Below are 18,039 nucleotides of genomic sequence, written 5' to 3'. Positions count from 1 at the left end.
TATTATTATTATAAAGCACAACATCGCTTGTATGATTCTGATGTTTGTTGACAACTATCACATGACATCAAGACAAGGCCACATAAGTACTCACCCCAAACACATGCACACAATTTTTTTTTTTGGCAGTTTCCATTCAACATTCACAAAGCTTTTGTCAGTCTAGGGCTGTGTTAGAAGACATTTGCCCTGGGCTCCATGCAGTGAGATTAAATTAGAAGCCATATGATTGACAAGTGAAATTCTTACCCACACAGCCATGCCAATGCCTATGTCATATATATAATTTTCTTTGCAAGGAAATTGCTCATTTTATTTTTATAAAGGAGAACCCTACCACCATACATACATACATACATATATATATATATAAATATATATATATATATATATATATATATATATATATATATACACACACACATGCACACATATAGTTTGTGTGTGTGGTGGTTATGGGGGTACCCTTAAATAAGTGGAGGGTGCCATTATGAGATATAGTGTGAAGTGGAGATTTTAAACCTTGTAGACCACATCCCTTTCCATGGTCTGAATATAATCGATTTCTTTTTGAAAGAATGTTTGTTAGAGAGAAAAAGAGAGAAGCGTAATATGATAATATAATGAACTTCTTGTATATATACAGTGCTTAGGTGCACTACTACTCATCAGAGAATGTACCACTCGTAAGAGAAAGCATGAACAGTGCATAGAATACGCACAGGAAGTGAACAGTGAAAAATTCTTTAAAAAAACAATGAAATGGAATGGGGTGTACTGTTAGCGAATTGCAAGGTGTATGGAAATTTGGAAGGATGTAATTTCTAGACAGCTAATATCTGATGCAGGTAGTTTATTCCATGATCCATCAGGGCTATGCACGCACACTCATTCATAAATATATAAAATATTATTACCAAATATCGTTCTTTTTAGACACTTGGAACGTTTATTCTTATTTTGAATGTGAAACCAAACCTTTGTTTTTGTGCCTCATGCTCATATCTACGCAGTAGACGTTATTCTTTTTTTTTACATACACTCATACTTCGGTTTTTCATTACTAACAACCTCCGTAAGAAATTTTACTTCGATTTATCATGCCTAAAAATCTTATAAAAGCTAACTTATAAATCGATATATATTTCCAGATCTGTGTCGTTACCAAAGTGATCACACATGGAATAGGAGAAATCAACTTCCACACACACTCAAACGATCGAGGGGAGATAACAATTATTGCTATCAACCAAATGTTAACAATTCTAGTCACCTCGACCACATACCTTTGAATATAACTGGGACCACATCCAATATAAGTGAACAACCATCTTCAGTACCAATGACAAGTGCCTTCACTTCTATCTGTAAACCACCTCTACCAGCTGTACCTAAAGTAACAACAATACCTGAGGTACCTCCTCTATCGACATCGCATATCTAATGCTAAAATATTTAGTAACTAATGGTAGGAAGTTGCCAAACCAGAACAATACCGGTCTAAAAACCTTGCACCATTTTATGTTTGTCTGCTTACTAAGTTCAAATTATAACTTAGCTAGTCATTTGCCAGGGTCTTCTTTCGATAATCACATAATTTAACTTACTCTTACTAGTAACACTACCAATAATAACTTTACCTTATATAAAAGTAGAGTTTGTATATTACAGCAAATATTTTAATGAAAACCTTAAAAGTAATTATAAAGTACTTTAATATTAATATTTGATCAAGAAATATTTTAGAATATATTTTACAAAAGTTATATAACATTGTCATAACATTTCTTGAACTTATAAATTTACGATAAATTTTCACCAAATAGGACTTTTTATTTTGCTTTCTTTAGTCTTTAACTGAAGTAAATTCATTCACATCAAAGAATAACAATAGAAAATATGACAGAATTACCAAACTATTTGGAATTACTAGTGCAATTAAGAGTGAAATATTCTTCCAAATTACCAATACCTACTAAAGTTTGCTTGGAGGAACTTAGAACCATAAGTGTTATTGAAGCTGTCAGAATATATTTACTGAAGGTAACTGAATATACATACATACATATATATATATATATATATATATACACACACACACACTGCAGCCATGCAAGAAATATATAACACACCTATTCTTTATACTCTCTGGGCATTTTCATGTTAGAATCATTGCCGATAAGATAAAATATGGAAATTATAACCAATCTGAAATAGAAACATTTCTATTTAAGTTAAAAAATGGCAATGATAATTTCTTTCTTTGAAATATTTTTGATACGTTGTAAAAATAAACAGAAGACTTAACACTGTGTCCAAATTTTCAAGAATAATTTACTATGTTAAAACAATATGCAACATTGATTTGTTGATAAGTGAAATGGGAGTTTCCAAGACCAACAAAATATAAAAAAAGAAATAAGTGGACAGAAATGAAAAATATAGAAAATTGAATACATGACAAATGAATATATTAGAAATGAATTCAGATCTTCTTTTAATGAAGAAGCTTCGATTTTAATGGATATTTATTTTAGGTTTCAAATGTGAAATTTACAAAGATTTATTTCCTTTTCAAAAGTATTAGTTCTCATCTAGGAATACAAATAAGAATTACTCCTGTTCTAATCATCATTCAACATAATTATTTGGAGCCATAATTACATATTTTCAAATGAGATCAATGCTTATCTTATGAAATCAATACATCAAAATATCATTTAATTTCAATTTCTAAGGATGTCTCAAGCAGATAATTTTGTAAAACCAAAGTGGAAGTTCAGATAAAAAGTTTTGTAACTTTGACTGAAGTTAGAAAATAATTTTTTTCTCTTAAAATTAAAATCAAACATAGTTTTAAAATATGATATTTTATATTTCATAGCTTTAAAACTTATTTTCAACCATTTAGTTGTGTACTTTCTCACCACACACATGTATATGTATGCATCTAAATATGAGTATGTCTAAGTGAAATATTTTGTGAGTCAGCCTATTATTTACTGCAAGAACTGGAGGCTGTATTTCCGTTTCCTTGCACTGGAATAATAGACAGCTTGTCATTGGCTACAACACACATTACATACTACACAACGAACTTGAGAGAACTATATAAAACTATTACATACCAAACTACTCAGAACTATTGCTACAACTTTGTTACCAGAACACTGTAATAACACAGTAACAACTGTATAAACAACTTACAACTGTTGGTAAGTACTTATTAAAAGTTATTTTGCTAAGTAAATTGGTTCTTTAAATATTTGTTTATCTCTCCTTGTTACCAACCATCTTTGTAAAACTACATCAGTATATATCAGATTAGTACTTCCTGAATAATAATTTTGTTGATTTTTTTTTTGTGATCTTTTGTTAATTGTTCGAAATACATTTTCAAGAAGTATTTAAAATTAATTTTTTGAAAGAACACATTCAATTTACCATTATTTCAAAAAAAATAAATATATGTAGCTATTTACATCCATCAAAATATTTACTGTATTTGTTTTATACAATATTTCTCAATCAAGTCATATTTAGTTAGAATATAAGTTAATAATGATAGGGTATAAGCGTAATTATTACAAGATGTAGATTACGTTAATTTATTTTTCTTTTCTTTTTCTTTTTTTCTTTTTTTTCGATTCATTTTAAAATATAGCATAGTCTATTTCCAGTAGGTTGTTTTTAATTTAAAATGATAGCTTAGGCAGATTCATCATCAAGGGAGATTACTTCTAATGAACCAACGATCGAGCCGTTATGTGGTTATTGGGACTGTTAGAAATAACAGCTAATTTTCCTAACATTGCGAGACAATTTATTCTTAGTGACCCAACGATAGACCCATAACGTGATTATCGAAAATAACACCCATACCTCACTCGAATCCCACTCTCTTCGTCATTCGAATGGGCAGGAGACATTTAGTTGAGTTGTATAGGGATCAACAATTGTTGATCATGGTTGACTTGGAGTCAATTAACATAAGATTCAACACTAATTGTGCGTGTACTAATATTCTAAGTAATCTCAAAATCTAATGAGTTCTGTTAGATTCAGGTGAGAAAAGTGTTTTCAGAGGCTTTATATTTAGTTTTTATTCGTATCATTAATCTTTGTGTATATTGATTACTTTGTTTAACATTTGTGTATTCATTGTCAGATACGAGTTAAATTCAATTTACATGTGTTATTATACATGGTCGATCTATCTATCTATCTGCTTCTCTATGTTTGTGTTTATGTGTGCTCTTTATTATACACTAGCAGTATCGCCTGGCGTTGCTCAGGTTTGTAAGGGAAATAACTATATAAGCATTTTTAGAGAGTTACTTCCCTTATAGATGCCAATTCGGGCTTTCTTAGCCATTTCTGTTTTGGTGTCTTCAAGCCATGAAGTCGTTGTTCTAAAAGAACGCTGGTCTCCTTGACAACGCTTTACGACGTTGATTTCCTTACACTCCCTTCCCCACAGCTTCACGAGGGAGGGAAGAAGGGGGAGAAGCAACACAGGTGTGAGCGTGGACGCCAACTCCGCCGCCATTGACACACGAAAAAATATGCATTAAAATGGAATAAAAAATGTTAAATTATTTTTAAAATCGTAGACTCATCGTAGACGCGCGCTAATACCCAGACGGGCTCGATATGAATCACGACTATAAGATACCCGAATTTGATTAAACTGCACCGCAAAATGTTGGAATAGATAGGAATCTAAATAGAAGGGGACAGACACTCACACAACTAGTTTTATATATATAGATGTAAAACTATAAAAGAGTTCAATATTTCGTTGTATTAAGCACAGAGAATCTATTGCATGTTGTAATTAAGAATACTACATATGTATGTCTGCATGTATGTATGTATATATGTATGTTCCCTAGTGTATTCAGCCCATGATTAACAAAGCATGGTACAGCTATATGCTACTCAATTATACACACTAATAAAGGATGACCCTATGTATGTATAGACACTACAGCTTCTCTTAAAGTGACACATTATTCACATAGGTGCAGGAGTGGCTGTGTGGTAAGTAGCTTGCTTATCAACCACATGGTTCCGGGTTCAGTCCCACTGCGTGGCACCTTGGGCAAGTGTCTTCTACTATAGCCTCAGGCCAACCAAAGTCTTGTGAGTGGATTTGGTAGATGGAAACTGAAAGAAGCCCGTCGTATATATGTATATATATATATGTGCGTGTGTGTTTGTGTGTCTGTGTTTGTCCCCCTAGCATTGCTTGACAACCGATGCTGGTGTGTTTACGTCCCCGCCACTTAGCGGTTCGGAAAAAGAGACCGATAGAATAAGTACTGGGCTTACAAAAGAATAAGTCCCGGGGTCGAGTTGCTCGATTAAAGGCGGTGCTCCAGCATGGCCGCAGTCAAATGACTGAAACAAGTGAAAGAGTAAAAGAGAGTTTCCATAGTACTCCTTTGCCAGCAACAATTTCTATAAACACCAACTAATCAACTCTCCCTTATGAACAAACACATAAATGCCACTACAGTCTCGTATTATCCAGTCGTTCCACCCTCTCTCATTGTACTCCACCTATACTGTTTCTCATTCCTTCTAGCACAACCTTTCCCATCTCCATTTCCTCCTCCATAGTGTCACCATACTCTCTCTCTCTCTCACCTTAGTTTATCATCTGTGGTTACCCTTTCTTTCTGTTGAAATTGTACCTCCAACAAAATATATGGGATGCTGAGAAATTTGATACAAATTTAAAGCTTTCAGATTCCAAGGGGTGTTATAATTATGTAAGTTAATTGCTCTCTGAATCTTGGAGAAAATTTATTAGAATTCTTCTGAATGTAATTCTGAGATACCTTAATTTAAATACCAAATAAAAGATACATGTGAAGAATAAGTCAAATCAGATACAGCTTGCATTATATAATGCTTATCTCAAATATATTTCTAAGTATGGGACACATACACACACATCTATCTATCTATCTATCTACATATATATAAACACATGCATATATATGGAAATGCATTATATATATATATATATACATATACACATACACACACATAATATATTATACATATATATATATATATATATTGTGTGTGTGTGTGTTCAGTTGTATGCAAAACTAAAAATTTGGATTAAATAGCTGAAACTAAATAGAATTTAGAGAAGAATGTAAAGGCACTAAATGTTAAAGAAATTTTTTCTTTACATTTATTAGATTCACATTTGTATATACAAACTTTAATCAAAAATTTTTTTTTCAGATCGAAGATGATTTCAGTGATATTGTTGATTGTGGTGCTGATGGCTAACAGCTGCCGGTGTGTGGATCATATCTACCATATAAAAGAGAATAATGATGTACACAGCTTCATTGGAGATATTGTCAGTGATACACATTTACTGGATAATATACAGACTCGAGATGATAGCAACAAACTGACATTTAATGTACTCCAGGGTGGTACTGATGGAGGTGTTCAGTTATTTAATGTTACACCTGGAGGACAACTGTACACAGCTGCCATATTGGATGCAGAATCTCTTTGTCAATATAATGTGGAATGTTTCAGGATATTGGAAATAGCAGTTCAAGAAGGCCATTCTTTTATGAAAATATTAGAAATCAAAGTTGTAATAGAAGATGTCAATGATAATTATCCTATTTTCCCAAACAAAGAATTTCATTTAACATTTGATGAAAGTGATTCAAAAGGCTCAAAAGGAAGAATTCCAAAAGCCATCGACAATGATGTCAGTACTCAAAATTCTAAACTTGTATATCAGCTTAAAAAAGGTGAAGATATTCCTTTCAAACTGTTCGTTTCTAAAGAATTAGATGGAACAGATTTACTGCAACTAACTTTGGAAGGCAACTTAGATCGTGAGAAAAAAGACATTTACAATTTTCAGTTGATTGCAAGAAATGGGGGATCTCCGCAAAAGGAAGGTGTACTGGATATAATGATATCAGTACAAGATGAAAATGATAATTCCCCAGTGTTCTCCCAGAATATCTATAACATCACTATCAATGATACACACCAGATAAACAAACCTGTTCTAAGACTTTCTGCCACAGATTTAGATATGGGGGGAAATGGAAAAATTTCTTATACTCTCAGTCCTAAAACACCGAATAAGATAAAAGAATGCTTTCAATTGAACAGAGTAACTGGAGACTTATTTGTAACAACAGAATTTCAGTTTGGAAAATCCTATAAAATACTTGTCAAAGCCACAGATAATGGTAAACTGCCTTTGTCCTCAATTGCCACTGTTTTCATAAATGGTATCAGTCACATTAACAATTCACCAAACATTGACTTCAGATTTGTCATTAAGTCAACGGGAAACACAGCTGCAATCTCAGAAGCATCTAAAATTGGCAGTTTTGTTGCCTATGTCAAAGTTACTGACAGTGACAATGGAGCAAATGGCCAAGTGAAATGCCATTTACAAAACAGATATCTTCAGCTAATTTCAATTTCTGAAAAGAAATACAAAGTTGTTGTCAAGAGTGAAATAGATAGAGAGAGTGAGAAGAGCTTTAATTTCACCATTAAATGTCTAGATAATGGTTTACCTCCGTTGAAAGTAGAGAAACGGTTTTCTGTGCTGGTTACTGACATAAATGATGTACAACCTCAGTTTAGTCAGGACATATTTAAGTTTCTCACCTATGAAAATGAACACAAAGACTTCCCTGTTGGATATGTCAATGCCACAGACCCAGATATTGGAGATGGAGGACAATTAACCTATTCTCTATTATCTAATGGAAAAGATATTCTACCATTTCAGATATCTGATGTGGGATTCATTTCCACAACTGAGTCCCTAGACAGAGAAGAAAAGAACCTGTATGAGTTTAAGGTTTTAGTAAAAGATAAAGGAACACCATCACTGGAGAAGAGAGCAAATGTTGTTGTTGAGGTTATGGATTTAAATGATAATGCTCCCTATTTCAGTTTCCCTAATGCTGACCCTTTCAGTCTTAATGTCCACTACCATCCCCACTCTGACCATGATATCACAGTTGTTAGGGCCTCTGACAGAGACAGCCAACACAATGCCTTCCTCACATATGAAATACTCAGAGGTAATGAGAAACACTTATTTCAAATGAACCATCACTCTGGTGTCTTATCTTTCTCTCGCTCACTTTACCAAAATGATGCTGGATTCTATGAACTGGAATTAGGTGTGAAAGACAGTGGCAGTCCAGTTCTGTCATCGACAACAACTTTGTCTTTGACTCTCACAGTTAGTAACAGCACATCAAAGATATTTAAGACCCCTTCAAAGACAACAACAGAATCAAGTAATGGTCTCCAATTGAATGTGATGATTGTTATTGTTATAGCAGCTGTGATCGTATCAGTTGTCATAGTGATCTCTATATCGATCTGTATAGTTCATAGACTGAAGCAGACAGACAACAACTATAACAACAGTGTTGATATGTACCACAAGGTTACACCTGCATTAAACGTGCAATCAAAATATATATTTGATCCTACCTGTGTTCCTCCTGGAGTTCAGTACACAGTGGAGAGAAATCTGAAGAAACCCCAACAACCAATGGTAGATAGAGAAGATATTCAGTACAGAACCATGCCAATGATCAGATTAAGAGAAAATCAACAGGTAAGATAATTTTCCATTAATTTCAAAGTATTTCGCCTTTCAAAATTCCAGTATTAACATGAAATTTGAAGTAATTTACGAAGAACTTTCGAAGCAGTGCTACAAAAGGCAAAAGATGAAGATAATCATATTTTATCAATTCTAATTTCTGCAATGAAGATTCCAAATTATTGTTTAATATTTTATACTAACACACATGATAATTATTATGATCTATATAAATGGTGATACTTGATGTTACACCTTATAATATGCAAACAAAACAAGAATTATGAAATGTCATGAAATAGAGTGGATCTATTTTACTGTTTCTAGATGTTTGTTCCAAGAGAAGAAAGTATGTCTCCAGGTTACAGAGAACTAAATAGTGCTGACCAATTCACTGAGATGTCAACATTGTCATCTCTCACTGATAGTGGTCATGGGTGGAGTGTTGGCAGTGCTGGACACTATGAGGAACTGCCAGGTAAGTTAGAAATACTGAATATTTCTACACTATAGTCTAATAATTTGCGTATGCATTTTGATACAGTCAGTTACCATCACCATTAGTTCTGCTGTTCATGTTTCCATGCTTAGATTGGCTGAACAGCATTCAACAAGGCTAATAATTTTTCATGACCAGATGTACTACCTATCACTAATCTTCACTTGTATTCAAGCAAGACAGTCTTCCCCCAAGGTTTGAAGGTCATTGACTACTATACCATGCTGTCAAACCAGGGAGACATAAACACATAACCCTTACGCATACACAAACATTTATATAGAACAGCCTTTGTTTTCAGTTTCCATTTACCACTCAAAAGGCTTTAGCTGGGATGAGACTACAGTGGAAATCCCTTGCCCAGGGTGCTATGCAGTGGGACTGAACCTAAAACCAATTCCTTTACCATGCAGACAGTCAGTGCATGTACTGTATATATATATATATATATATATATATATATATATGAATATTTAAGTAGTTGAATGAATTATCCTAGTATGGATAATTCGGTTAACCGATACCTGGGTAGTGATGTCGAGAATAAAGGAATTTTGTTAAATCAGCGTTCAACTCCATTCTTTCATTTATTTATATATATATATATATATATAGTGTGTGGTATTGTGCAGGTGTAATTTTTGTATGCAAGGAAATTATTCTGTTTTCATAAAGGTAAAGTGGTGGTTATGAGCCCCTTAAATTCTGAAGCTGTTGTAGGTGTACCAATTTGATATACAGTGTGTCTTGGATGTTTGAAATCTAGGGGGAGCTCATTCCTCTTTTAGTCTGAATATACTTGGCTTCTTTCTGTGAAAAGATATTTGTGGGCATCAAAAAGAGAGGACGATGGAAAAGAAAAAAAAATAACTCAGTACAGCGCAAACACTCACAGAAACACAAGATTATTGTCAAACCCATAAATATCATTCCTTTAAGACGCTTGGAACCTTTTTTTCTTTTATTTCAAGTATGAAACCAAATGTTTGTCTGTGTACCTACTTCATATCTTCTTAGCAGTGTGGAAGTATTACTAGTACTATATTTTTGGTGCTATTCTGGCGTGTGATCCACAAATGAGATTATTTTGTTACATTTTGAATTATTTTGTACATACTTAAAATTTTAAATGTACTTTTTCAAAAATTCTTAGTATTTTGATAAAAAGAGAACCATATAATAATTAAAATAAGCATGTAGATCACCCACCAAAGTAAGTTTGTCCACGTTGATCACTCAGAAAGTAGCACTAACACAAAGTATACTAAAAAGTAACCTAAAGTAGTCTCCCTTTCAATTGTACATCACATGACAAAGTTGCACGTTTCTTTTTCTTAAGAAATGTGAATTTAGTGGCTGGTTTCTTATAAAAATGCAACAGCCTTTCTCTTGTCGCTGATCACATTGTAAAAATCTGTAGCCAACATTTTATGGGGTTTTAGAAATTGAAAAGTAAACTAAAAAGTAACCGAGAGTAATTTCCTCCGTAGATCACATGCCAAAGTAGCACCATACTTTTGTAGTTGTTGTTATTAAAATGTACACATACTTTGACTTTCTTTTATTTTGAAAAACGTATGTAAGAAACCTTGCTTCTATTCACCATGCAAAAAAAGGAAAAAAAATTATACAAGGTAACCTATAAATCGATATATTTCCAGATTTGTGTCCTTATCAAAGTGATCACACATGGAACAGGAGAAACCAACTTCCACACACAATCAACAGATCAAGGGGAAATAACAATGATCGACATCCTTATCCAAACGTTGACAATAATACTTTTTGCAATCGTGACCAAATACCCTTGACTGTAACTGGTAACACAATTGACATAACTGAACAATCATTTTCAGAACCAATGACAAGTGCCTTTATTCCATACTCTAAGCCACCCCTAACAACCGTACCAAAAGTAGCAACACTACCGAAGGTATCTTCATTAGCTCAGGTACCGCCATTACCTACACCACAAAACTAATGCTAAAGTACTTAGAAACAGATGGCTCACAGATGTAGAACTAGTATACCGAGTGACTAAATACTTGGTCGTATTCTATGCTTGTTCGTGTACTAAGTTCAAATTATATCCCACCGGAGACGACCTTGCCAATCATTTGCCAGGGTCTTCTATACTTGTTTGCATGATTTAAGCTTATCTTATTATTAACTATATCAAAAATAATTTTTATTTATATAACAGTTTGTATATTACAATGAATATTTTGAATGAAAGTATATAAAAAAAATAATCATAATGTATTTCAATAATGCTTGCTCAAGAAATACTTCAGAGTATGTCTGACCAGAATTATATAATACCAATGTTATAAACCTTAAATATATGATCCATATATTTTCAAATTTGATCTTTAATTGACTCCAAGAAATAAGAAAAAGGAAATATAATGGAATTATCAAAATATCTGGAGTGACTGGTACATTTAAGAGTGAAATATCCTCCCAAACGACCAGTTGATATCTACCAAGGTGTGCTTGGGGGGAACTTATAACCATTCGTGTTTTGGAAGCTATCAGAGTATATATACTTACACTATCTGGATATACATCGTGAAGCCATACAAAAATACATAACACATCTATCCATTATACTTTCTGGGAATTTTATAAAACGCATTGCTGATAGGCCAAGTATTGAAATTACCCTATCATAAATAGATTAACTTTCATTTAAGTACAGAAAAAGCAATGCATTTCCCCTTGTTATCAAAATATACAAAATACATATGTGTTTCTTAATATTCAGCCATAGTTTACCATTTCTAAACAATATAAAGAATATGCATTATTGATTAGTTGTTAAGGAAACTAGGAGTTTCCAAAGAAGAAAAGAAAAGAACAAAATTTTTTTTTACATAATTAGCTATATGATATAAGAATGTAACAGAAATGAATTGAGATCAATTTTAATTGATATTTATGTTAAGTCTCAAATGTGAAAACTCCATAGACACATTTTCCATTTCATACTTTTTATTTTCTACAGGGAACATTAGAAATAAGTGGCCATTTTCTAATCATTATTGAATACAATTATTTGGAGCCATAATTTCGTATTTTCAAATGAGCTCAACAATTTTATAATGAAATTAACTTCTAAAAATATTATTCAATAACATTTATTAAGTTTATCTCAAGCAGATAATTTTGAAAAGTCAAAGAGAAATCTGAGATGAAAAGTTTTATAACTTTGACTGAAGTTAGAAAATAACTTTTATGCATTAAAATTAAAATGTAATTTATTTTTAATAGACTTTAATTTTATATTTCATTGCTTTAAACTTTATTAATATTTCCATCCATTTAGTTGGGTTTCTTCTCACCACACACATGTATATGTATGTATCTATACATGAGTGTGTCTAAGTGAAATATTTTGTGAGTCTGCCCATCATTTACTGCAAAAGTTGGAGGCTGTATTTCCGTTTCCCTGCATTGGAATAAAAGACAGCTTGTCATTGGCTACAACACACATTACACACTACACAACCAACTTGATAGAACTATATAAAACTATTACATACCAAACTACTCAGAACTTCTGCCACTATTAAAACTTTGTGTTGCCAGAACATTGAAAAAGTTCATTAAGAACAATATAAACAACTGACAACTGTTGGTAAGTATTTATTAAAAGTTATTTTGTTGTGTAAATTGGTTCTTCAGATATTTGTTCATCTCTCTACCAGTAACCTACAATCCAGGAAATACTACATCAATGTATAAGTCAGATTAGTACTTCCTGTATTACAATGTTATTTTCAAACGTCTTTTACTTAATTATTTCCAATACATTTTCTACAAATATTGAAGCTTGGACGTTTCTAAAAAATAAAAAAACTGTTTATTGTTATTTTAACAGCTATATAACAATTACATTCTTTGAATACATATTTCTTTCTTCAGTATTCTCAGTTTTGTCATCTATATAGTAATAGTTTAAGTTAATAACGACAGGATATAATTATGATAATGGCAAGATGTAGATTATATTAGTTGAATTCTTAACGAACTTTTTGCTCAATATTGTGAAATGCTCACTATTCTATTTTCTTTAGACTGATTCATTTTATGAATGAGCGATTGCGTAGGGTTTATTAGCAAGGGAGGTTACTCTTAACGTACTAATGAGGAAGTTGTTTAGGCTGTTGATTGACCTGTTAGAGATGACAGTCAAACCTCCCTCGAATCATATCCCCCAGTCTTGAGAAACAGAATGTCACGTAACATAGTGTATTTTTCAAATTTTCTAAAAGCTTGAATGTTTTGGATCATAGATCTGTTCGTTCTTGCTGACCTGGGGCTAAACAGCAACAGTAACTCTTAATGACTCCATTATACGTACATTATTTACATTTGATGGATATTTGTCCTCATCTTGTTTGTTGTTAACACAACTTTTCGGCTGATATACCTTCAAGCCTTCTTCAGGTATCTTGGGGAAATTTCGAACCTGGGTTCTCATTCCTGAGGTATTTTTCGCTGTTACAGATATTATTATTAACATTATAATCTCATTTTCCATGCCAGAATTGAATGGTCAGTTTCACAAGAGCCAGCGAGTTGTACTGCGTCAAGCTCCAGTCTCTGCTGTAGTATGGTTTCTACAGCTGGATACTCTAGCCATTTCAGTGTGTAGTGGGTGCATTTATGTGGCACTATCACTAGTTAGGTCAGTGTAAACTGGCAATACAGGACCGTGGAGCTGACTGGGATGTGTTGAGGGAAGTGGTTACATGCCAGGTGATAAGAAATTAAAATATGATAAAGAGATAAAAATAGGTGTCTTGTAGAGGAGATACATGATTACTCCAATTAGAAAGGGAAAGATGGTGATGAGGTGTGAAGATGTACCCTTAGAAGTTGAACATAAAAGAAGTGGGCTAGACAGTGACACAGGGTGAATGAGTTGGAAAGTTGACGAGTGTGGTCAAATAATATTTCCCAGTGTCAAACTGTGATTTTACTTACAATTATGTAAATCTGGTATGTTAACCAAGTAAACAATCATTGACATACTGCTATTAAAAAGAAGAGGGCAAGAACATAAATATAATTTTATTCAGATATACTTTCATTTCCAAAGAATTTAATCAAATTTTATTAAAGAATCATAATTCTGTCTTCACTTTTATGTTTAATGTTGATGGTTGATTTTAATAGTTTGAGAATTATATTTGACTTGTGATTGATTTACGGGACTAAATGTTAAGATGTATTTTATCTACATTTATTAAATTCTTCTTTGTGAATATCAGCATGTAATTATATTTCAGATTCAAAATGTTTCCAGTATTAATGTTGATGCTGTTGTTGTTGGCTGAGAGCTGCCTTTGTGTGGACCATACCTACCATGTGAAAGAGAACAATGATGTACACAGTTATATTGGAGATATTGTCACTGATACACACTTAATGGATAATATACAGTCCCAGGATAACAGCGACAAACTGACATTTAATGTTATCCAGGGTGTTACTGACGGAAGTGTTCAGTTGTTTAATGTTACACCTGGAGGACAACTGTACACAGCTTCCATATTGGATGCAGAAATTCTTTGTCAGTATAATGTGGAATGTTTCAGGATATTGGAAATAGCAGTTCAAGAAGGCCATTCTTTTATGAAGATATTAGAAATCAAAGTTATGATAGAAGATGTCAATGATAATTATCCTATATTTCCAAAAAAGGAACTTAAAATACAATTTGATGAAAATGATTTGATAGGAACGACAGAAACACTTCCCAATGCTATTGACAAAGATTTCAGTGTTCAGAATTCTAAACTCTCTTATCAACTGAAAGCAGATGAAGATATTCCTTTCAAATTGTTTGTTTCTAAGAAATCAGATGGAATTGATTTATTACAACTAATTTTGGAAAGTAACTTGGATCGTGAGAAAAAAGATGTATATAATATACTATTAATTGCCAGAGATGGAGGATCACCACCAAAGGAAAGTATATTTCATATACAAATATTGGTAGAAGATAAAAATGATAACTCCCCTGTTTTCTCGCAAAATATCTACAATGTTACTGTAAATGGTACGCACAGAATAAACAAACCTATTCTGAGGTTGTCTGCAACAGATTTAGATGAAGGAGAAAGTGGAAGAATTTCTTATATCTTTAGTAATGCCAAAACACCAAATAAAATAAAAGAATGCTTTAAGTTGGATGAAGCAACAGGAGAGTTGTTTCTGAAGCAAAAATTTCAGTTTGGAAGAATTTATAAATTATTTGTTGAAGCCAGAGATAATGGTATTCCTTCAATGTCTTCAACAGTTCCCATTCTAATAAATGGAATCAGTCACATTAACAATCCACCAAACATTGATATCAAATTTGTTATAAAGTCAACTGGAAACACAGCTTTCATCTCAGAAGCATCTAAAATTGGCAGTTTTGTTGCTTATGTCAAAGTTACCGACAATGACGGTGGAAAAAATGGACAAGTGAAGTGTCATTTACAAAACAGATATCTTCAGCTAATCTCAGTGTCTGAAAAGAAATACAAAGTTGTTGTCAAGAGTGAAATAGATAGAGAAAGAGAAAAGAGCTTTAATTTCACCATTAAATGTCAAGATAATGGTTTACCTCCATTGAAAGTAGAGAAACAGTTTTCTGTGCTGGTTACTGACATAAATGATGTACAACCTCAGTTTAGTCAGGACATATTTAAGTTTCTCACCTATGAAAATGAACACAAAGACTTCCCTGTTGGATATGTCAATGCCACAGACCCAGATATTGGAGACGGAGGACAATTAACCTATTCTCTATTATCTAATGGAAAAGATATTCTACCATTTCAGATATCTGATGTGGGATTCATTTCCACAACTGAGTCCCTAGACAGAGAAGAAAAGAACCTGTATGAGTTTAAGGTTTTAGTAAAAGATAAAGGAACACCATCACTGGAGAAGAGAGCAAATGTTGTTGTTGAGGTTATGGATTTAAATGATAATGCTCCCTATTTCAGTTTCCCTAATGTTGACCCTTTCAGTCTTAATGTCCACTACCATCCCCACTCTGACCAGGATATCACAGTTGTTAGGGCCTCTGACAGAGACAGCCAACACAATGCCTTCCTCACATATGAAATACTCAGAGGTAATGAGAAACACTTATTTCAAATGAACCATCACTCTGGTGTCTTATCTTTCTCTCGCTCACTTTACCAAAATGATGCTGGATTCTATGAACTGGAATTAGGTGTGAAAGACAGTGGCAGTCCAGTTCTGTCATCGACAACAACTTTGTCTTTGACTCTAACAGTGAGTAACACCACATCAAAGATATTTAAGACCTCTTCAAAGACAACAACAGAATCAAGTAATGGTCTCCAATTGAATGTGATGATTGTTATTGTTATAGCAGCTGTGATCATATCAGTTGTCATAGTGATCTCTATATCGATCTGTATAGTTCATAGACTGAAGCAGACAGACAACAACTATAACAACAGTGTTGATATGTACCACAAGGTTACACCTGCATTAAACACCCAATCGAAATATATATTTGTTCCTCCTGGTATTCAGTACACATTGGAGAGAAACATGAGCAAATCTCAACAACCCATGATGGATATGGAAGGTGTTCACTGCAGTGATGGATGGGGTAAACCAGCTTTCATTGAAACACATCAACAGGTAAAATATTTGTCAGCTATTTAATAATGTTGAAATATGTGTATTAATTACTGAAGCCTAGTTTGACCAATGCATTGTGAGTGAATTTGGCCAATAGAAACTGCATGAAAGAAATCCCATGTGTGTGTGTGTACTATATTTTATTAAATGTTCTCAATATTTCGATTAACAACAATCTGAATGGAAGATAATACTCTTAACTCTTTTACTTGTTTCAGTCATTTGACTGCGGTCATGCTGGAGCACCGCCTTTAGTCGAGGAAATCGACCTCCAGGACTTATTCTTTGTAAGCCTGGTACTTATTCTATTGGTCTATTTTTGCCGAACCGCTAAGTTACGGGGATGTAAACACACCAGCATCGGTTGTCAAGCGATGTTGGGGGGACTAACACAGACACACAAACACACACACATATATATATACATACATACAACGGACTTCTTTCAGTTTCCGTCTACCAAATCCACTCACAAGGCTATGGTCGGCCCAAGGCTATAGTAGAAGACACTTACCCAAGGTCCCACGCAGTGGGACTGAACCCAGAACCATGTGGTTGGTAAGTAAGCTACTTACCATACAGCCACTCCTATAATGGTAATTATATAACAACAAAAATGTCACTTTTGTACCACAGGATATTTATTGTTGAATGATTTCTTTGGTAACTTAAACTCATTCTTTATAAACAAAACATTTTATATTATTGTGATGATTTCTATTTTATGCAGAATCAAAATAAAAAATATATCCTTCAATAATGATTACAAATTTTGGCTGAAAATTAGTAATTTTGGGTCAGAGGATAAGATGTCTACAGCGATCTCAGTGTTCAACAATTATTTTATCGACTCCAAAAGAATGGAACACATAAAACCTACTTTAGTACAACTTCAGAAAACAGTATTACTGAGGATAGCTAGGATCCTTAGGAAGGTTTGTGGCATCTGACGTTACTTGTTGTAGACCAATGTTAGGAATTTTTTTCCAACAGTCTAATCTGTTATGCGCTCATGAAAAATGAAATAATAATAATAATAGTTCCGGATACTCCATACTGCTGAGGTACAGCCTTGAAAGATGTAATCAACCCTAGTACTAATTTTAAGTCAGGTAATTTTTTGCTGGGGGATGTAAATAAACCGATACAAGTTGCAGTAAGAGACAAAGGTACGCACACATATGACAGGCTTCCAAAGTTTCTTATTTCTTTATTGCCCACA

The 18,039-nt window shown here is 33.2% G+C and overlaps 1 protein-coding gene across 1 annotated transcript in view; it reads left to right on the top strand.

Annotated features, from left to right (window-relative positions):
* Window positions 1-18,039, top strand: part of LOC115218750 — an 82,937-nt gene that overhangs the window by 24,807 nt on the left and 40,091 nt on the right. The window contains exons 8-13 of the mRNA XM_029788660.2: window positions 1,152-1,440; window positions 6,265-8,650; window positions 8,966-9,116; window positions 10,799-11,116; window positions 12,848-12,878; window positions 14,435-16,817. Coding sequence (XP_029644520.2) covers window positions 1,152-1,440; window positions 6,265-8,650; window positions 8,966-9,116; window positions 10,799-11,116; window positions 12,848-12,878; window positions 14,435-16,817 — 5,558 coding nt within the window. The remainder of the gene's footprint in view (window positions 1-1,151; window positions 1,441-6,264; window positions 8,651-8,965; window positions 9,117-10,798; window positions 11,117-12,847; window positions 12,879-14,434; window positions 16,818-18,039) is intronic.

This window comes from Octopus sinensis, linkage group LG14 (assembly GCF_006345805.1).
Source record: "Octopus sinensis linkage group LG14, ASM634580v1, whole genome shotgun sequence".
NCBI classification, from domain to species: Eukaryota; Metazoa; Mollusca; class Cephalopoda; order Octopoda; family Octopodidae; genus Octopus; species Octopus sinensis.
Note: the sequence above shows the minus strand (reverse complement) of the source record. Positions and strands in the feature narration are given on the sequence as shown.